The following is a 21860-nucleotide window of genomic DNA, read 5'->3' on the forward strand; positions in this document are numbered from 1 at the left end:
GTAGGTCAGTGTCAGAGGCAGCATCCCTTGCTAAACCAGCTGATCTACTAGAAGATAAAACCTCTTTTTCTGTATGTACTATTCTGGGAAATGAAAATACAGATTAATTTCAGAGCCAGTGTTTACATGTGAATGCATGTCTACAATTCTACATGGTATTAATTGCACACTTCTCTGTGCATTCACCTATACATGTACACACAGTATAGATGAAGAGACCCCCTCCTTTGTGCCCCTTGCTCTCTTTCTGTGTCAGTTTATCAAGAGCTGTCTCGGTTGTTATTCCCTTGAGCGTTGTCTGGGAGGCAGTGCCCTCCTTGCTGGAAGATCTGCATCATGAGTTCAAAGGCGGCTGGAGCTTGAGGTACTGCTTTCCCCTGTACTTTTCTGTTGGGAGGAGAAGTATTTCCATTGGTGCAATGCAGTGACGGTAGTGGAAGTCCAGGTGGTTGTCTCTGGTATAGTTTCTATTCACTTTTCAAAGATTTTGTTTTAGTAAGGTGCTCCAGCATGGAGGGAGAAGGAAGGCCCTGCTATTTAGATGAGAGCCAGGAGCCCAGTGCAGAACATGCCTAGCGACTGGTGCAGCACAGCTCTTCCTCCCCCCAGCAAAGACAATTGCTTTTAAGGTTTGGATTCTAGCTGAAACACAAATGTGTTCATGCTCTTGCTCTCTGTCTCAGTTAATTTCTCTCCTTGAGGGAGCAACAGGACAAATCCTTGATAACTTATTTCCCGGTTAGAAGCCTTTACCTGCTTTCCTAGAGTGGTTTCTTGTGACTGGGAACCTTTGTAGTCAGCTCTTCCAGCTGTTTGCCTAAATGGTCTTCAGGGAGACTGAAAGCAGTGAACCTGGAATAACAACATTTGACTTCAGCTAGGTCCCAGGGGAATTTAGTTATTACTTAATGGATTGAATTGGCGACATACCTTGTACCAGATAACTGCCAAAGGTTGCATGAAATTAACCTTCACAAATGGCTAGTTATTGGTATACTCCTTGCAGAAAGCTGGGCATTGGGTGACATGTATTCACTGTAATTAATACTGTTTTTCATACCTTTACATGCCAATAGTATTTGCAATGTCTGGCTGAAAAATTTCTTAAAGTCTTGATGGTGATTTTAGCCATTTAGTGATCATGTGTCATTGTGTTCACTACACTGAGCATAAATCCTGTCTCGTAAACAGCAGGGAGACTAATGAAGTTTGCCCACATTCTGATATCATTACAAGGGATTCCAGCAGAGAAAAAGGGAATTCAGACAGAAAGAGAAAAAGAAACATGAATTTTAAAGGAAATGGGGGGAAAAAAAAATCTCAGGACTGCGTATATGAACATTTATTTTTAAGGAAGGCTTTTTATTGACAAGACTTATAACCTAATTTGCTCATTTAAGGAAATCTCTGTATAGTTAGGTTTTGGTTTTGCCTTAGTCCGTTTTTTTAATGCTGCATGTTTGGCAAAAGGTGAGGGGTCGTGTTTTTAATTTAGACACTCAAAATTGTTAGTCTGCTGCTATTTAAAGATAAATAGAAGAGCCCATTTTTCATGCAGGCTTGCATCTCTCTATATAGAATAGCTTGCCAGTCATATATAAATGTTAAACTCTATTAAATATTGGCATTATTTTGCTATACCCTCAAGTGTTTTATTTTCTTGGGACTGTAATCAGCTCTTGCTTCACATCCAATTTTAGTCTTAGCACCACAGTGTACTTTGGGGTGTAAATTTGTCAGGTATCCAAGCACAGCAGGATACTTTGACAGCTTAAGCCCTGTTCTCCCCAATCAGCCTCATGAATAATAAAAAGTAGAATGACCTGTTCCAGTTTTGTATATGTAAAGTCGATGGCTTATCAATAGAAAGAACTGGAGGAGAAATCAGAACTGAACTCTGAGGAAAGGGAATCTAGCTAAAGGTTTCTTCTCTCCAGAAGAATATTCTAAAGTAAATAAATCAGTATTTCCCAAGACTTTTTCTCGAAAAGAATTTCCAACCTGAGAGGTTTCATTGCAGCATTGAACGAGAAGAGGTGTTGGGTTCCTCTGCATTTTCTTGAGGAGCAAAAAGGGTTTATAAATCAGACTTCTGGGAATTGTTATCTCACAGCTTCTTCTAACAAACACAACAATTTGTTTTAAAGGCTTTCACCAAAGATGTCATAAGTGGTAATCCCTATGTTGTAAGTGGGTACTTAATGTGATTTAACTTAATGCTGATGATGCAAAGCTATTCTCCCCCAAAGCCCATTAAGAACATCCAATTTTCTGGTAGACTAACACTCCTGCTTACTCTGTAGAGATAAGTGACTGTTTAACCAGGACAATAAGGAATCGTTCCAAACCAAGGCTGCAAACTGAGTGGCCACAAAACTGGTCTTTGTGAAAGTTCAGACTTTGAATGCAAATGTCCAACCTGGAGTTTTGTGGTTTTGTTTTGGTTTGGTTTTGGCTTGGTTTGGTTTTTGGGGTTTTTTTGAGTAGTTTGAATTTCTGTATGTACAGACATGTACATACAGGCACTTTCAATCATCTTAATAAGCATACTGGTGAATAGCATTATTTATGCTATTAGTAAGCATGGTGTAGGTAGAAAAGGGCCAGTGCAAGCCATTTATGACACTGATAAATACGGAGTTTTATTTCACGTCACCCTAAACTGCAGATAATTCTAACAGTTTATCCAAGATAATGCTGCTCATACTGCATGCTTGCATGTTTGTTTGACTTTTTGTGGATTCTGTACATGCAGAATGACATGAAAGGAAACGTCACTGTAACAGTGACATTCAAAAATATTCAGGATGCAAAGTAGAAGTGAAGGCAAACTTTCCAGGAGCTTATGGCTGCTCACTTGGGTCTAATATAGAGTTAGCACTTTGCAGGTCAGTGGCTCTGCTATTTGTCTCTGACCTAACAGATCTGGAGTTCTTCACATCAAAACCAAGTCTTGCTGAGCTGAGATCAAACGCGTTAAGGTAAGGCTCTTGCCAGTGATTTATCGTGCCAGGGAGGGTGATCAGGCCATAAGGGGCCACTGCAAATGAAGCTGACATTCCAGCAATTTCTCATGTGTAGTTATAAGGTAACTTTCTCAGAGAGAGTATTTTTCTGTGTTGCCTATAGTGTCTGAAATCCTAGTAGGAGTATTTATTTATGCAGCACAGCTAATTTCTAAGTAAGAACTGCTTCTTTGGTGATGAACATTTAAAATGGCAGTAACCTACAAGTGATGATCTGCTAGATTCTTTTAAATGGCAGAACATGTTTCCCATGTACAAATAGATCACGCTGTTTTATGTCACACGTAATGAGCACACAAGATCTGCAATGCACAAACGATGCAAAACACAGGAAAACTGTACAGACTAATACTAGTCTTGTTTGTACAAACCCCTCCTCATTCCCACCATTTCCAATGAGTGCTTGTGGAAAGGTTTCCAGGATCAAGTTCTTAATAGCCACAACTTCATTAAAGCTCAGTGACAGCCCAATAATTGATTCTGTAAACAAACACTCCCTCTTCTCCACTTCTGATTTAATGGATTTTTAGACATCTTTCATTATTTCATTTTTTAAGTTGCAGTAAGTGACATCAAGGATCATAATCCATAAAAAACACCGCCATCCTTACCCAAATCATTCAGTGATGGCTCTTCTTTGTTATTAGCAGAAATGTACAGCATACTTAATTTTTTAGTCATCCTGGCTTCAGAAACAATGTTTTCTGATGCAGTTAAGCAAGACAGTAAATGTCCTCCTCTAGCAATTAAAGAGAGCCCCACAAGTGAAAGGATAAGTAAAGCTTAGGAGCTTAGTTTCTTAGGAATACATGAAATATTACCTGAGTTATGGGAAAGTGTTATTGCTCCTCTATTGTGCTACTAGCTGCAGATAAATTCTTCATTAACTGAAAAAAATAGAAATTACTTTGAGGAAAGCCTTTGTGTTCTGAAAGTAAAGTTTCTTCCCACAGGTTTAATAAGGCAGCCAGAAGGAGTAAAATGTTTGTGGTGGGTATAGTTCAACAGACAATACAATCTGAAGTTTCTTCTCTTTAGATTAATTTTCTTGAACAACCAGGCACAAAATAATCCCTTTAATGAGACTGAACTGAAATAACGGATGCTGTATCAGCATGTGGCACAGTGAGAAACTAAAATAGAAAAGGGTATCATCACAGTGTTGCAGCCTGGGTTTTGTGCAGGAAATACGTGGGGGGAGGAGGAAAGTAAGCATGCTACTGCATGTTGTTAAGACTTATTTAATCTTCTTAACTAATTACTCAAACTTCCTAATTCAAAATCATACAAACAAAAACATTTAGATAAGCTGGGAGTTTTTTCAAATGGGTGCCTCCTACAGCTTAGAAAATAAACATGACAGGTTTCCCTGTCTGATGTGCTGCCATTTGCAAAAGAACAGACCCAACTCCCAGAAAGACAGAAGACTAATTAAGACAGGAAGACAGGCAGGTCAAACATTTGGTGTGAGGGATTTGGGACATAGGGGAGAAAAAAAATCATGTTACATTCCACTTTCACAGCAGACTGACAGGAGGCTTCAAGCCCCTTCTCTGATTCCATTTGCTGCTCAGAGACCCTGGATTCCCCCAGTTTCTCCTCCCAGTCGCACCCGTTTCCTAGCGTGCCATTCCCCAAACCTATACTAACTGTGAGCTGGCTCAGCAGGGGACTCGCTGGATTGACCTTTAAGCACCTAAACAAGATGTCTAGATGAGTGGGCCAGTGCAACAGCCACTGGAGAGACAGGCCCTTACGGGGGTGGGGACTGAGCACGCCTGAGGCAGCGGGTACTGCCCTGAGGGAGTGCTTCTCCCTCTTCTCCCACCTCATGGGGGCTGCAAAGAGACTGAGCTTCTACAGTAGATACCACCATTAGGTGCTAGATCATATGAATCCTTCTCCAGATTATGGCTGCCACGCTTAAGTCTGACTTCATTTACACATGCTGAAAGGTCACCAAGACCTTGATGTTATGGTGTTCACCTACCATAAATACTTGGCTTCTGATCCAAAGTCCACCGATGTCAAGGACTGTGTTTGATTTCAGTAGGCTTGACTCAGGCCTTGATACTTGAAAGTCACATCCAGAAAAGCTGAACACTCTAGTCTTCTGACACGTAGCCTTGGCACAGGTCTTGGGTTGCATAAACATAGTTCTACTAGATTTCGACCTACTGCTGTGCTGACAGCGAAACCAGAGCAGCCTCATTCACGTCTTGTGCATTTTCTTTCCGATTCCACTTTTTTGATCCTCCTGATTTAGTATGTTTGCAAATGTTTAAAATTCTACAATGCTCTCAGTACACTCTGAAGCTTGGACTGTACATTTCTTGAGTGAAATTTCAAGCTTGGGTTTATGACAGAACCTCCCATTTATGGCAGAACATTTCTAAAAGCTGTGACATTATCCTTCTGGCTCTGAGGTCCAAACGAGTTTTAAAAAAAACCTAAACACTCCAAAACACCTACAGCTTTAGAAAACAGCTCTTCTTCCTTTTCAAATATATTTTTTTTTTGGGGGGGTGGGGGCAGGGAGGTGAGGTAAGGAGAGGGAAGGAGCCAGGACAACCCAGCAGCCAAAGAATTAAAAATCAAAATCACCATGTTCTGGTTTTGTTTGGCCCTTGCAGACCTCACAGGCTCTAGAGCAGGTGTCAAGCTTCCAGTGAAACAGCTTTGTCTATAGTCAGTCTTTGTCTATAGTCAGTACTAACATCCCTCTGGAGGCTGTTGCCACTGCTTCCTTTTCATCGACCAGGGCCTGATTCAGCTCCCACTGAAACTAGTTGGATTTTTTCCTTTTATTTTACTGTGGGCGGGCTGGACCTCTAGTGGCTGAAAACCAGCTATGGCCACAGGAGCTCGCTTGCTAGAATTAAATGTAGTGCAAAGTTCAGTGTTACTCATGTACAGTTCACTGTTACTACTCTTAAAACAATTACAGTTCCTCCACAGTTGAAAGGTATCCCACTATAAGAACCAAAATCTGTGTAACTTCTGCAGGACTAACATTGCTCTGTGGTAACTATAATGAACGACACGGTAACCATTTCTGTCTGTATGCCCAAGCCAGCCGGCCAGCCAGCCTGCCTCGATTCGTGTAGGTGTATCATTTGAAAGCGATGCAGTCATTGGCACTGCCCAACAAAAGGCTCATTCGCGGACTGCCTTGAGAAGCAGGATTCTGCTCTGAGAATGTTTGGGGACATTGGCCTCAAAGTCTGTGGCCCATTACTCGTGATTTGTGAGCTGCCAGCAAGGAACAGTGACTCTTGCTGTTCACCTGAACAATCCCCTTCTTAAAAATAAAATAAAATGGCACTGGCCAGTCAGCAGTTAGTCTGCTGGGGTTGGCTTTTGCTTTCCTAGTGCCTACTTACAAACCAGGTTTTTGCTGATGCCATAGCCAACTGTTGGTTTCCAGGCACTCCAGGAGTGCCCCGCAGCACGCTCTGGCTAGAATGTGAGAGACTTTTTGTATCAAGATGGCCATAAAAGTGAAGGAAAACAAAGCTTGAGAAAATAAACAAGCTGCACTTCTGATTGGCAACCCCTTCTCCTTCATTCCCTTACAATTGTACTAATCGTTAGGACTCTTGAAATGTTTCCAAAGGAGAGGAAATGAAGTTGCTGAGATGGGAGAGGATATGAAATTTCCTGACCAGACTGAGGCACAGGTGCCCAGTATCTGTGATGTTATGCAGTATTTACCGAGGGAAATGCTGCTGCTGGATTTTTTGCATGCCTCTCAAATTGTTGTATGTCCTCCCCACCAAAAAAAAAAGTGCCATTATGTATTTCTTAATGCCTCCAGCTATGAGAAGATGCTGAGGGCCGAACAGCTGTGATTCTTTTATGAAGTACTTTGGCATCTGATGCCCCCTCCCCCACCCTTGCGGATTTAACGTCAAAGGCTCTCTACGGAGAAAGTCACATATGAAAAAAAGATCTTTGGAATGAAACTATAACCAGCTACTAAATCAATTGAGTTAGGAAATTCCCATTCCTTCCTCCATTCATCCAGAACCTTATCTCCTGTGGGAAGCCATTATTATTTGGATGTTAAAATCCTCTTCCTGTACCAAAAAACATTTCTGGAGCTGCAACAGCACAAGAACATTGTTTATTAAATCCATGGGAAAATAATTCCACCTCCAAAGAGCTGAATGCTGGGCCACTGGCTGTCCACTGGCTGAAATTCTTACTTCTACAGCTGGGCAGCCTGAAGAAAATGTCTGATGACATCATCACTAAGCAATAGCAAATTAAGAATGTAGATCATCATTTCACTCACACATCATTTGAGAACATTTTCAAGAAAGGAAATGAAAAGTTACATTGTTGCCACCTGTGTTGATTACTCTTATGAATTAAAGGAGCCCAAATTACTTTTTTTCTATATGTTTTAATGGCAGACAATACAAAAAAGAGAGGCTGTGAGCATGCAGGAATCCCCAGTGAATTTAAAAATCAGTTCCATTTTCCAAATCCAGGGCTAGCCCCTGGGTGAACATCAGAGGGATTTTGTAGTGCCACGAAACCAAATCTCATTCAAGTAAGAGCTGCAAAGGAGGTATTAGTTCTGTGCTGCATTTTAGTTAATTATATTTATACACACACCTACAAAGACAGTTGTTTTGTACTTCCTCAGTGGTACACAGTGATGAAAACACCAAAATCCTATCCATTTTCTCTCTGCTCTGAATTTTGCTACTACTGCATTGCAGATTAGAGTGTTCACCCTGGTTTTGTACACATCCCTTTCTCTTTGAATACTTACCACTCCAATTACCTGCATGGTTTGAAACAAACGTTAAGTTGCTAATTATTAGTAAGCCAAGTGGGACAGATGGCTACTTAAACAAGATATTGTAGTTGTTTATTTGCAAAGCTTAATTTGCTTTGCTTTATGCTAAAAACATTTACTCTTGGCTTGATTTCAAAACTGATGAGCATCCAAAAATGCTATTGAGCTCAGTGCATAATGCTTTTGAAATGCAGGTCTTACGCAAAATGCAATGTATGACTTTCTTCCAACTACATGTCAGCAGAGTCTCAAAGTAACTTGAATTTTTACGTGATAACTTTGAATTTTACTTTCCCTTTGTATGTTTTTTTGTATGGTAAGATATCTCAAAGGCTCTGGATATCACGTGCCCTGTAGGATGGGTCAGGTTGATTCCTTGATTAGTCCTATGGAACTCTGTCAACAGTGGCTGTATGTAATTAACCACGGGCAGAATTTGAACTTAGTAAATACATGGTGGGTCCTTTATTTTGCAAACTTCTATCAAAAGGTCTATGAGAACGTGTGTGTGTGAGGAAGAGGTTATTGTCAGTACCAGGAGGGATGTGCCTGTTCTTTTAGGAAAATGCCGTGCACTCTCAATCTTTCATTTGGAAAGGAAGAGAAATTGTCAAGAGACCTTTACGATGAGATCTCATGAGAATGATACTCGAAGAGCAGTTCACAGGGGCAACCAGGAGCTTCCAACCACACCAATTACACTGTGAGGCCTGTCTGACACTTCCCATCCTCCACACACCCCTCGCCCACGCACTACCTCAGCTGCTGCCCCGTTTGGCGTATTGCCTTAGGCAGCGTTGCTGGTGAACAAACAGTATTTAGTTTCCTCCTTAAACCACTGTACACCAACTACAGCCAGATTCCTCACTTGGAGGAGGCACTGTCTCTTTTGACAGTTGGGTTTGTTCTTGGCCAAATCACTGTACTGACAGGGACACCTAAGTAAAACAGGGACGTTTGCCTTTGCTTTTCCTGCTCTGACATTACTGCAGTTGTTGGCTCTACTGAGAGTAGATGGCAAACTAAATGTTCGCGTGTTCCAACATTTTTCAAGTGTTTCCTTCTTCCCTTTCCATTTTGGCACAGTTTTGTTGATAGCACCCAACAGACCAGATTATTTAACTACTCACAATACCCCATAGCAAATACATGACATACATACTTTTTCTTTTCCTTACTGCAAATCACAAAAGGTAACACTAGGACTCAAAAACAAATTACCTCAGTAACTCCTGGAAAACTCAAGTGGTTAATCAGTTACCTTTTATTTACATATATATTTTTAATGCTGAATTAAGTTGTAAAAACCAAAGGCTGATTTATAGCCCCAGTCAGCCTTAATTAACATTGATTCCAGGGGAACAGTAAATGTGAATAGCCTTCACAATTGAGGTTGAACAATGAACTCACTGGGTGTTGTCCAATTTGTAGCATGATTTACATGGAAGCAAGCCCTTCTTTTTTCTAGGGTTACCCCTTTTTCATCTGGTGTTTAGGATGGGTTATATATAATCCATAGATAGGAACATTTGCTGTCAAATATTCTCCCTGATTTAGAGTTAGCCTTTACCATGGTCACTATAAATAAGGCAGAAAAAAACCCAATTTGAGGCTTTGCAGGAATTCCTTGTTCTTGCAATGTGTCATCGCTTGTCCATTTCATGGCATTTTTACGAAGTGGCCATAATGAAAGTCAGATTAAATGTACAGGATATATATGTTTAATCAACAACCATTGGAGTCAGTAGTGCTGGAAGAGTTATAAAAGCCCCTGTGAATGCAAATTTATTGCAAAAGAATCTGTGTCTTGGTGGTAGGAATATCTGCTGAATGGTACTACCTGACACAGAACACCTAAAACTTTCAAAAGTGAATTATTTAAGTGTAAGGTTTTGCTTGTAAAGCCGCCAGCTGCTGGATTTCAAGACTTGAAACTGTTCCAAAACATGGGACTAGGTACTTTATTTGCGCACTAGAGTAAATACTCTGATTTTACTGCCAATTAAATGTGCTCAGTTTACAGTAATGAACTTGTATAGGCAATACCTTGTTTATAGAAAGTGGAACAGGAAGAAACTAACATTAATCATTAACAGTAGCAATTTCTCTTGCCTTCAACTCTAACTTTATGCCAAATAGATCCTTCCCATGTCCTATCTGAAATATTTGCTATTACTGTTCTTTTTCTAAATCTGTGGGATAAATGGAGCATTCAATAAAATAATACACCTTATAGTTCCAGTCAACCTGAATTGCAACACTCTATTGTAATTCCAAGGCACTATTTCTTATTCCTATGGTGAAATGTATTTTAAGAACAAATACGTGTCCTGTGTACTAGCAAACCTGATGATAGGTGTTCATCCCAGCAGAATGTAGTTAACCTTTTTTAATCTTTTTAAAAGAGAACAGACCACTTCTGTAAGGGAAGAATACTGAATTGCAGTTGCCACCATTTCTCAGGTTCTTGTACTCAACCTAACTGTTTCATTCTTTCAAGACAGATCACACAAGGAACCTATGTGTTTATGTACATACTGTAACCTTAAAAAAGCATCCTTACATTTCCTTTGTCCACCTGCTCCTGAAGCTGTGAGCTTTTCTCCCTTCCCCTCCCTCCTCAGGGCACCCACACACACTCTGGGCATGGAGTTAACTCTACCGAACTCAATGGAAAGGATGACAGTAAAATCCTTCTTCCACACAGGTCACAGATCTCGGAGTTTCTTCGTTACACTCACAGTCTAAAAAGTGACAATGATACACTGGAGGATTTTGGCTTATGGTGTTAGTCACTAGAGATCGTAGTGGTGATTCTTTCTTTATCTGATTTTGGCTGGGTTAGCTGCAAAATGTCCTAACAGGGACCAGTACTTCGGTTTGCAAAGCAGTGTAATCACTGAGCAGGAAGACACCACCCACAGTCTGAGAAGCTTACAGTCCAAGGATGTGAAAAGATTCAAGATAAATACAGCGTGCAAAGCAAATGATAGATGGGTAATGGTGCGGTAGGTCCTGGGTTGAGCTACCTCTAAAAACCAAAACAAAAAGCGGGGAGGAAGTGAAGAAAAGACAGAATCTGGAATGGATGGAAGGGCCCACAGCAAAGTGGCTACGGCTAGAGGCACAAAGATGAGGGAACACAACGGAAACACATCCATAAAAGCAAAAGCACATGTCGTTGTTGTTTTCTGTGCACAGTTGTTATATTGCCAGGGTCTTTTCCAGGCAGGCACAGGTTCCTTCTGCCCATGTCCTGAGTCTGCTGGATGTAAGACAGCTCTGAACCAGAGGCTCTGTCACTGCAGTTAGTGTGGCGCTGAGCCTGAGATAATAAGCCCTGCTGAGAAGAACATAGCTACATGGCTTCCATTTGGCTTGGAGAATAGGGTGAGCAAGCTCATGGCTGGTAACAGAAAACTCTACAGATGCATCTTCACCTTCATGTGCGAATATGAGTGTGCAATTTCTTGACTTTCTTTAAAATGCACAGGCACGTCGGTGTCCTCACCATGTTCTTTTCTTTTATGGACACTTTATACCCTTTGGCATTGCAACTGTTCATCTTGAGCTTTGTGACTGTATTTTCTCTTGGCTGGTTTTTTGCTAGAATAGTGTTCGGGGTTTTTTTTCCCAGCTCAGTTTCTTCTCATCAATTTATGACTAGCTCTCTACTTGTTTCCTTCCTTCGTTACAGATATGTTAAAGCTTTGGTGATCCTCTTCCCTTAAACACCCAGCATTTTGATGCTGATGTTTTTTTTGCCATCAGACAAGCTGTAAACACTTAAGTCAGAGTAAGTAAGTTTTAAATGGTGGGATGGTGTGGCTATCCTCATTGTACTATTCCAAGCCTAAAAAATTGGCTGCTGATTTATAATCATATCATACTACTCTTTGACTAGAAAAGACCGGTATTACATTCATTTCCACATGAAAAACTTTTTTTTTTGTCCTGGTTTTGCCAAATCAAACTTTGCTATAAAGAAAACAAACAACAAAAAGGAACCAACAACCTGACACCATTTAAGCAAAGTCCTTACATATGAACTGTCTTCCATCGTCTCCCTGAGCTCATCTGGGTGACCCGAGCCATGCACCAGTACAAAGGTAACAGCTTCTTTATTGCATGTAGTAAGACAGCAGAAAGTGCAAGATTACAAGAGGTGGCAAAGTACCCCTCTGGAGAAGTTGTGATGTTTAGTCTGCCTCATCAGTGGACAGATTTTTGTCCCAGCATCTATGGTGGTTCAGTGAGGAAACGGGACCGATATTTAATATATCATTCATTCTTGTTCTGTAGCCATGATCTAAAAAGATAGGCCAGATTCTACCACGTGAGTATCTCTGATTGGAACTGAGAATCCTTCAAAGGGTCCCTCAGCTTTCTACTCATCCACAGTTGTAGGATCTGTATGGGGTATGGGGCTTTGCTTTGCTTTAACCAGGAAAGGTCCCTGTCTCTATAAACACAGCTTAACCCCTCGTGCACAAAAGGGTGGTGAACATTCCTTCTGTCTAGGGGTGAACTCCTGCCTCCGATAAAGTCAGTGGTAAAATTTCCATTGATTTCAGTGAGGCCAGAACCTCCCGTTACACATTTAAAGTTGTATTTCATGGAATACCATGAAAGAACATTGATACCTGAACTCCAGTGAACCCCTACGGTGCCTGGACTTTTTGAACACTTTTGTTCTTAGAAGGTTTTCAAGGACAGGAAGAGTTTGAATACCTGGAAAACCTTTCACTCAGTCATTTTTCCTAGAGTGACTTCTTTGGTATTTGCTAATAAATAATTGCATCCTGTTCTTGAAAATCATTCAGTAGAAAATAACTGGCATATATGCAGCTACCAGTAAAAATCTACTTTTACATAAACTCATTTGTCATTACCTCTCTCAAAACAACTGTTGGCAGCACCGTAGAGATTCAAATTTGGTTTGCCCATGACAATTAAAATGATGTCAACACTGAGATAATTTAACAATTTCCATTGTTCCAAGCAGATAAGCAAGTTCTTTCTGTGCTGCAAGCCGTCACTGTAGCCATAATCAACTGACTGTGTGTTGAAGAACTGTGATGTTTGAGATTATTCAGCCTTGACTGGGTTGTATCAGTGACCAAATGTTTACTTACTGAATTGAATGATTACTGCAAATCCTTGTCTTGTCTCCAGCAGTTTCAAGGCTTTTTCTCTGATACAGGTTATTTCTTTCTTTAGTTTATTTGTTACAGTTTTTGAACCAAATTTGAATGTCAGCCAGGTTATTTAAAGTTTGATGATGCTTCTGTAGTGACACTGCCACAGAATACAGAAAGACACCAGGGGCTGACCCTTAGCCTGAACTCTTGAAAACTGTAATTTTCACAGGCATAAATAAGTTTCAACTCTTTTGTATTAGAATCTGCAGCCTTTCCCAGGAGTTTGTTGCTACAGACATACTGCTTGTTCATGTAGGAGGACTGATGACTTTTCTTCCTTTTCTAGATTTTCATCAATAATGAGTGGCAAAATTCAGAAAGTGGGAGGATGTTCCCAGTATATAATCCAGCAACAGGAGAGCAGATCTGTGAGATCCAGGAAGCTGACAAGGTAATGCATCCCATGGATGGGGAGAAATGTATAAATAGATGAAAGCAGCAGGTCCGGAATAGCACTGTTGGACAATTCTTTTATTAATCACAGTTCCAAAACCCATCATGTGACTAAGGTTGTAGAATAGGAAATTTCATAAGCCTGGTAATGTTATTTATCTCAGTGCCTTTGTTTCTTTTCTTCCTTCTTGACAGGTTGATACGGACAAAGCAGTGAGGGCAGCTCGCCTTGCTTTTTCTCTAGGTTCAGTTTGGAGGAGAATGGATGCATCGGAAAGAGGCCATCTTTTGGATAAGCTAGCAGACTTGGTCGAAAGAGACAGGGCAATTCTCGCTGTAAGTACCACAGGAAAATCAACAACAGTCAAATCACCTGTCAGTTTTACATTCTAAGAGCAAATTAGTTCATAAATATGTTAATATGAATTATATTTGAAAACTACGCTCAGCTTGATGGCTAAGATGGCTGACTGTCTACTTAAGACCTGATCCAAAACTCATATAAGTCAACAAGAGTCTTCTAATTGAGTCAAATGAGCTTTAAATTGGACATCAGACAAATGAATGGGTATGCACACATGTGTATGCCTGTTACGTGCACTTGTAACTTCTCTGAAATAAAAAACAGAAGACTGAGTGAAGTGATTTGTGCAAGTATTAATGAAATGGCAGGTGAAATGCTTACTGACACTCAACTGGTAACATGAATTCTGGGTACTGCGTTATTTCACTCATGTATGAAGCCATCTAAACGGTGGCATTGTTAATGTTGTTTTCCGCATGTCAAGTGCTTTGAACTAAGCTGGTGAACATCTTAATTCCAGCTTTGTCAACACTTAAATCATCTTACCACCAGTGTATACTGTAAAATCGCCACAGGGAGAAGGAAGTGCACAGCAAATCAAGTTTATTCTGCCTGTCATTTCATTTTTATTTCTAGAGCCAAGTTCTTTACTGAATTGCACTGCAGGCAATGCCATTAATTGCTCTTGGGGATATAAGTTAGTGCAGAATTAGGCCTCCCTTCTTCTCTACAGAAACTCATTTGATGGCTGGTGTGTTACACATGGGCGTACTTTGCCCATTCTTAACGATTTCTATTAGACAGCTATTGAGAATGAGTTAAGCTCCTCGGCATCTTAGGATATTTTATTGAATTCTTTTTGCCAAATGATCTTAGGAACCCCTAAGAGGATAGCTTGTAAGATACTTTTAAAAATAAGAATATTAACGTAAAAATAAGGACATTAGCTTGTTAATTTATGAGCTTCCCTAGAGGACAGTTTGTTTATTTGATGGCAATAAATAAACTGGCTGTACAGTATAGATATCTCAGACCTCAGCAGGAGTCTTGGCAGCCATATAGAGAAATTTTTATATTCACATCAATTATATAAAGAGGGATATGTCCATTCTTCTCTTTATGAATTCAGATCATTAATAGGGGGTTACAAGGAGCCCCTTCTCAGCTGTTATCATTAACATAACAGAACCTAGTTTGACAGGCGTTTTTATCTTGGCTCCTGATTAAAGCAATTTAGCATTTATATATCTGGACCAAACACAGTGGCTATTAGGTCCAAAATACACACAGACACATGTACATGCATGTGGATACACACACAAACCCACAAGACAGACAGACACACATAAACACGTACGCACGCACACATTCTTAAAGTCATAGTCATTTCAGAATACTCCAGAAGGAACCAGATTTTTTTTAAGGAAAATGCCTTTGGTTCACATTTGCAAAAAGAAGTAACAAAGGGGATCAGATGGTTGTTCTGAACCTGCTGGGTTAAGACTATGCCAAGGCGTAACTGGTTGGGCTTCATTAAAATCTTTGTTATGACTGAAGAGCTGTAAGACAGTGAATACGTAAGTACAATAGTCTAAAAATGCTACTGTGCTTATATCTCTTAACTTTTTCTTGTCCTCTAGACTATGGAATCACTGAACAGTGGCAAACCTTTCTTGCAAGCTTTCTATGTGGATCTTCAGGGAGTCATAAAAACCCTGAGATACTATGCCGGTTGGGCAGACAAAATCCATGGAATGACCATTCCTGTAGGTAAGGGAGATTAAAGCACAGGTGTGCATCTAAACCTTCTCATGGCCAAATGCCTCAATACATTTACAGCTTCGTGAAAGGTAGAAGAGAACCTTGTTTTGGTCTTACAGTGTGTAGTATGTTGCTGAAGCCAATGCTGAAAAGTCAGCAAGGGCTGGACTAGCTGACCTGCTATTGCTCTGCCCCACATGCACATCCCAAAGAGTGTTTTGTTTCTTTTGCATGCATTCTTTTGCACTCTTTTCCATCTGAGAAGGAGATGGCTCAATACCAACATTTAAATATTGTTACACTTATAAAAATGGATGCAGTATAAGCCTGACAAATACCTTGAAACACATGAAAATAGTGTTAGCAGCCTGTTTAAGAAATGGTACGCTTACTTATATATCTTGTTTATATATGTCTTCTTACTGCCTATGCAAATCATTTTACTTGGGACTAACACTGGATCCAAATTCATTTATAGTTTGAGAGAGTTTGTAATGTTACTGTAGAGAACTGTACATACGTATCAGATATATTTTGTTATATATGCTTCTTCAAATTATTCAGTGGGATGAGTTTTATATTGTATGTATGAGATACATCTTTATGAGTACTAGGAATTTAGTTATTCTGCTCTTATTTTTTGCTAAAGAGGTAAGAAAGAAAAAAATCCTTACCATTATTTTTATTTAACAAGTCTCTTCCTCCTGCCCCTCCCTCCCAGCTGTTTAACAAATACAGGCTGCATTTTCTGTTGCGATCATATTCATTTGCACTCCGGACTAGATGTACCAACTGCTGTAATTATGCAAAATGGCACATGATAGCAAAGAATGATTTTATGCAGGCGCAGTCATTAAGATAAATGTACTCATTTTTTATCTGCATAAAATAAATCTTTGGAAAAACGGTAAGGAAAACCAACATTTATTCTATGGATTCTTTTTGGCTTCATGGTACACACTGTTCATAGCACATGCATGTTTATTACACTTTACTGAAGGAGACGGGGAAGGCACACTCACAAGTAAATGAATTTTGCTGTTGCCCATCTATTTCCATAAAATTACATTATGTAACACGCTATCTGCAGTACACTCGCTTGCCTCTGTACAGCAAAGCACAAAGCTATCAAAGTTAGGCAAGCAGATAAATTGAAAATGTGGTGCCAACATTTTCAGGAGGAAAACAGATCATGTAACCCTTATTGCAGCATTCCTCATCATGGTGTTTCAGCTTATTAAAACTGCAGTGTGTACTGACTGATGTTTATCATCACTAGTACATTTTCACCAAAGAAATGACAATATTCGTATTTCAGGTGTAGACTTTCCTGGTAAGGACTCCTGAAGATTTCCACAGTCATTAAGGCTGAGATTCATAAATCCTGGTTTTGCTGCTTGCACTTCACATTTAAACATGCAGAACTGCAGAGCACACCATAAATTCATATACTCAGCAAATTTCCTGTTCCCTAATCCCTTTCTCCCTGGTCAGTGAATACCTCCTTCTCACTCATTAGCCCCGCAGGTACACAGAATTTAGGTCAGTCACCAAAAGGCTTTGCCAGGTTAAGGAGAATAAATATTCTTTGCTTATTCTTGTCCTCAAGTAGTGTATCAGATGAAAACCCTGATTTTTTTCAGTGAGGTGGGCTATGCTGGGGGAGAGGAAGGCACATTTTCAGCATGCCTTCCTAAATGCAAACTTCAGCACTAAGAAACAGTTATTGGTAGTGAAGAATCGTAAGTCCATTCACAGATTTTCAGGGTATCAATTAGTTCTTCCTCTTGGTTTAACACTCCTCTGTATTCCTGTAGTTTCACATCATAAATTTGTCATTCTCATAAAGCTATTTTAGAGCAAGGCCAGTGTTAAACAATGGTGCTCTTTACAATCACTTATCATCAGCTCATCAAAGGAAACGAAACAAGACAACAAAACCAAAATAAAAACCCTATTAAATCTCCTTCTCTTTCTCTTCAGTGTGCTAATAAATCTGAAACCTCCCAGTCTTTCATCTGCTTCTGTTGAGGTTTTCTTTTCCTCTAAAATAAAAATAGGCAAGTGATAGACAAGTAGGAGAACAGTGCGTTTTACAGTCACATTCCTTTTGGTCCCAGAGCTGCTAAAACCTTCAGACTACCCTTTGCTTGCTCCCATGCATAAAGCCTTGATGATTTAAATTAAAACAGAATGAGGCTAGAGTAGAAACTGTTAAACTAATAAACTGAATGCAAGCAAAAATGTATCTTTAAATCAATATATGATACAGCTTAAAGAACCAGCTCAGCTTTCCTCACCCACTTGTTTGCTGTGTCCTGCTATATGAGGCATATGATGGTATTATGATTGCTACGCAAACAAAATATCCGGGACGGAGACTCCTGATGGGAATCTGAGCAAACACATCTGTGGAAGGTATTGCTGTCCCAAAGTGAGATCCCTGGATAAATGGGGCTTTCTTTCTGATTAAAAAATAAAAATCTTTGGGCCAGGTGCTAAGCAGCTGCAGATTGATCTGGCTCTATTAATATCAGTGAGGACTGAAGAATGTCAGTTTACATCAGCTGCGAATATTAAAAAAAAAAACTTTTAAGACAAATTTTTAGATTGGATGTGGGATCAGACTGTCAGATCCCTCTCAGGCAATGTTCTTCTGGCTGCCAGCTAGTAGAAGTAAGAAAGAGTAGCAATCATCAGCAACAGCACCTTAGAGTAAGTGTCATTAGCATGACTTGTAGAAAGTAATCTTAAAACTCTAAAACATTTCGAAGTCTCCTGTTTAATTTCTGAGCACAGGGGAGCTTTCTGTGCTCACTGTTCAGAAAAAGTGATTCACTTCATCAATCTTGAGTTATTTTGTCAGCTTATTTTATGCTGTGGACAAGGCAGCTCTTAGATACATCTTTGGCCTGTCCAGAGGCATCTGAAGCTTCTGAATAACTTCAAGTCACGTATGTTCACAAAGGTATTGTTAGAAAGCAACCTCAAAAATCCCATCTTAACAGTAAGTCTGTGGATGATGTACTTTGGAAGTAGGTGTCAAAGAGGGCAGCTGTCTAAAGTCTAGTGGAAGAAAGCAGGGCAAGCAACTCTGCATGGGAGGTATAGCTCTGCGGAAAGAACGCTCTGCCTACAGTCGGCAGAATTAACCACCATTTGTCTGACTTGGCAAGAAGGTTCAGGTTATCTATAACTTTGTTATGAAGCACGCAGACATGTGGCAATGATTATGCAGTGACAATCTAAAGTCAGACAGTGCTAACGTAACTTTGTTACTGTTATGTTGTCACCATCCTTCTGGCTGAGAATTCACCCCTCACAGTACCACCAAGTACAAGCTGGTATTTTTAGCTGACTCCTCTATGTGCCTCTTGAGCACTTAGTTTTGCTTGTATATACTTCTCTGTATTTTGACTTTACTTCTGTCTGGCCTGTGAACCACTGCTAGCTATCTGAAAGATAACCTAGAAGATCACACTGATCATCTCAGTTTGTGAAACAAATATTCTCATCTCCACTGGGAAGTTGTTAAGCATCTAGAGATCAAAACGGTGCAATGACATTTTGTCAATGCAGAGCAAACCAAATGATCAACTATTTTCTTCCTCCTTTTCCTGATGTGAATCTCTTTTCTCTCTCTCCCTCCCTCCTTTATTTCCTCTGTTCTGTCCCTTGTCTGCATTGCAGACTATTGTTACCATTCTCATAATTATTCTGTATCTGGTTCCCAGCTGATGTAATAGCTACTCTAGCTCAAGTTTCTACTGAGCAAATCCTGTAAAGTAGATGTACAGAAATAAGCAGACCTGAAAATAAGTTATTTCTAATCAAATTCAAGTTGAAGTCTTTACTTAAACCCAAGAAGCTTTATGGATTAACCCATTTATTGTTACCAGATGTACAGTACAAGACATTGCAGCAGGTTCTCAGCTTGTACTCTCCATTGTGAAGTTAGGTCTTTCCTCGATACTGAACAAGGCTGGCTGCAGCTCCGGACTGAATGAGTAGATGCCACAGCTGCCCACGTGCTCTCACACCACGTGAAGGAAAGCACATACCCCTGTGTTGCACAGTGACAATGGGAGCAAAAGCACTCTCATCTCCCCTCCTCTTGCTCCCTTCCTCTGTCTGACCACTCCCTATCCTGGTAAATCATCTCCTGTGATTGAGCCTAGGTAACCTTCTCATCATTCTCACATATTTAGTTGAAATGATTTTTCTAAGTAAAGAGATTCAAGTTATTCTAGATGAGCAAGCACTACAGGCCAAGGGGCACATTCAGCTCCTGCCTTTAGCGTAGCCCTTCCCTCAGCTGTAGCCTCACTGAAAAACATTTGACTTAAATTCAGAGGTGGTTTGAGCCTGGGCTAGTTTATACAGCTACAAGACTCAATTTAGGTACAAAAGTGCTGTAAATCCACTTTGCACACATGCAGGCCATGCACACTCACAAAGCAGATGGTTAGACAGTACCTTAACTGGTCCCCACATTTTCCTGCTCTTTATCAGCTGGGAAGAAACCTACATTGTATCACAGCATGTATAACCTCAGCATGCACTCCCAGATCACAGGCAAGTGCTGAAGCAGCAACAGCCATGCAGCTTTGTGAAAGAGCATGAACTCCATCAGCCCCCATGACAGTCACTTATACCAGCTGTGCAAAATGAGCCAGCACAGAGACGTGCCGCTCTGAGCAGGCCGGGCCGTGTGGAAGGTTCCCACAGACCTGACCCCAAATCACAGATCTGTTTATTTCATGACCTGACTCAGGCTGCCCTGAGCTAACGGTGCTTTAGTTAAGGACTGCAGATCTAGCGTAGCACTCACTTTAACTAATTATACCTCTCACCCCTGGAGTTTTTTGCCATTTTTGTCCATCAGGACCTTAAAAATAAATACCAGATCAGAGAGTTAATTAAGTAATTCCCTTTAGCCTCATACCATCCACACCTGCTGTTTGTAAAAATGCAGTCTGCTTTTCCTGCATCTTTGTTGTTAGGATCTTTCTTAGTCCATATCCTTCTTTCTGTCAAAAGTCCAGTGAGAAAAAGCCCATCATTTCCAAGTTTCCAGTGACTTGGTCCCTTCATTTATTTGTTAACCTCTACCTCGCCCAAAAGGCTTGTGAAAACTTCTCTTATTCTCTGTTGTCTTGTTTTCTGTCTGCATCCAACTTTCCCTATTGACTGCCTATTTAGCTTGGGGCTATTTCTGGTACAGGCCTTGTTCTACAAGTCAGCTATCAGAGTATGCCTATACGATGACCCCTGTATTCTCCTCAGTGTTGTCTTCTGCAGTAAATTATGCTCAAGTACACATCAGTCACAGGCTTCCCCTCTTCATTCCACATCTACAGATTGTGGTATATTGTCCCATTGCTTCAAACTGCCTGTGTCTTCAATGGAAGATGAGTGAGATGGATGCTACTCTATTATCCCACATCTGCTTGTATATACACCTTTATATTGCTGTGTTCCAGTCATGCCTTTCAGGAAATTGTCTTTGTGACTATTCCTTCACTTCTCACACCCTGAAATCAGCAGAGGCCAGTAAGTGGCTTCCTTGCTGTCGCCCTTTTTTGTGCGGTACAGCTTGTCCTCTTTCCCAAGGAACAAAGCAGGTTACTTTCTGATGGGATGCCTGCTTCCTTTGTTCTACAGAAAGAACAATTAGGTAGCTCCTGAACCTAGGTTTCCCATGCTGGCTCATGAAAAAACATTTCCATGACTTCTTTATTTCTTTTACTGCCATCAAAGGCTGATCCTTCAAGCTTCCCCCCACCCCCCAATTTTTTTTTTGTTCTGCCAAGTCAAACTGCACTTGAGAGTAACCATGCTCATCTGTTTCAGATGGAGATTATTTTACGTTTACAAGACACGAACCCATCGGAGTGTGTGGACAGATCATCCCTGTGAGTATCTCTACTAGCGCTTTCTATTTATTTTCATTTGAACCAGCTCTCTTTAAAGACACATAAAACATGGTCCTCAGCTATGTGTGTTTTCCATTACGAAAAAAGCTGAGCTCATATTGTTGACATATCTTTAACAGCCTCCCTGCAAATGCTTATTTGAACATGCTAATAGGGTTTAGGCTCTGTTATTAGGAGTTAAGTTCTCAAGTCATAGAATTCTCATGATTAAAACAAGCAAAGCAAAACACAGTGTTAATATGCTGTCAGTGGTTATGGATGTTCACACAACTTATGGAAAATTGATGCTTTGCTGTGGTAGTCTTTTTATTTATTTAGTTTTTACTGTGATTTAACAGGCTCCTCAGTTCCTGGGAGAATGTGATGCATTTTAATTCCATTCTTTCCTGCTATTTCTTTTACAAGGCTGGAGGAGAAAACGAAACTCCA

General features: G+C 40.3%; 1 protein-coding gene and 1 long non-coding RNA gene across 3 annotated transcripts in view; one reads left to right on the forward strand and one right to left on the reverse strand.

Annotated features, from left to right (window-relative positions):
* The window catches only part of ALDH1A2 (aldehyde dehydrogenase 1 family member A2), a 56991-nt gene that overhangs the window by 11729 nt on the left and 23402 nt on the right, over positions 1–21860 (forward strand). For both annotated transcript variants that reach the window (XM_068410222.1, XM_068410221.1), the window contains exons 2-5: positions 13324–13428; positions 13626–13766; positions 15375–15504; positions 21349–21410. In XM_068410222.1, coding sequence (XP_068266323.1) covers positions 13366–13428; positions 13626–13766; positions 15375–15504; positions 21349–21410 — 396 coding nt within the window. In that variant the 5' untranslated portion in view covers positions 13324–13365. The remainder of the gene's footprint in view (positions 1–13323; positions 13429–13625; positions 13767–15374; positions 15505–21348; positions 21411–21860) is intronic.
* Positions 1–21860, reverse strand: part of LOC137668588 (uncharacterized) — a 132518-nt gene that overhangs the window by 9117 nt on the left and 101541 nt on the right. The window contains exon 6 of the long non-coding RNA XR_011048959.1: positions 754–852. This is a non-coding gene — a long non-coding RNA (uncharacterized lncRNA). The remainder of the gene's footprint in view (positions 1–753; positions 853–21860) is intronic.

This window comes from Nyctibius grandis, chromosome 11, assembly GCF_013368605.1.
Source record: "Nyctibius grandis isolate bNycGra1 chromosome 11, bNycGra1.pri, whole genome shotgun sequence".
NCBI classification, from domain to species: domain Eukaryota; kingdom Metazoa; phylum Chordata; class Aves; order Nyctibiiformes; family Nyctibiidae; genus Nyctibius; species Nyctibius grandis.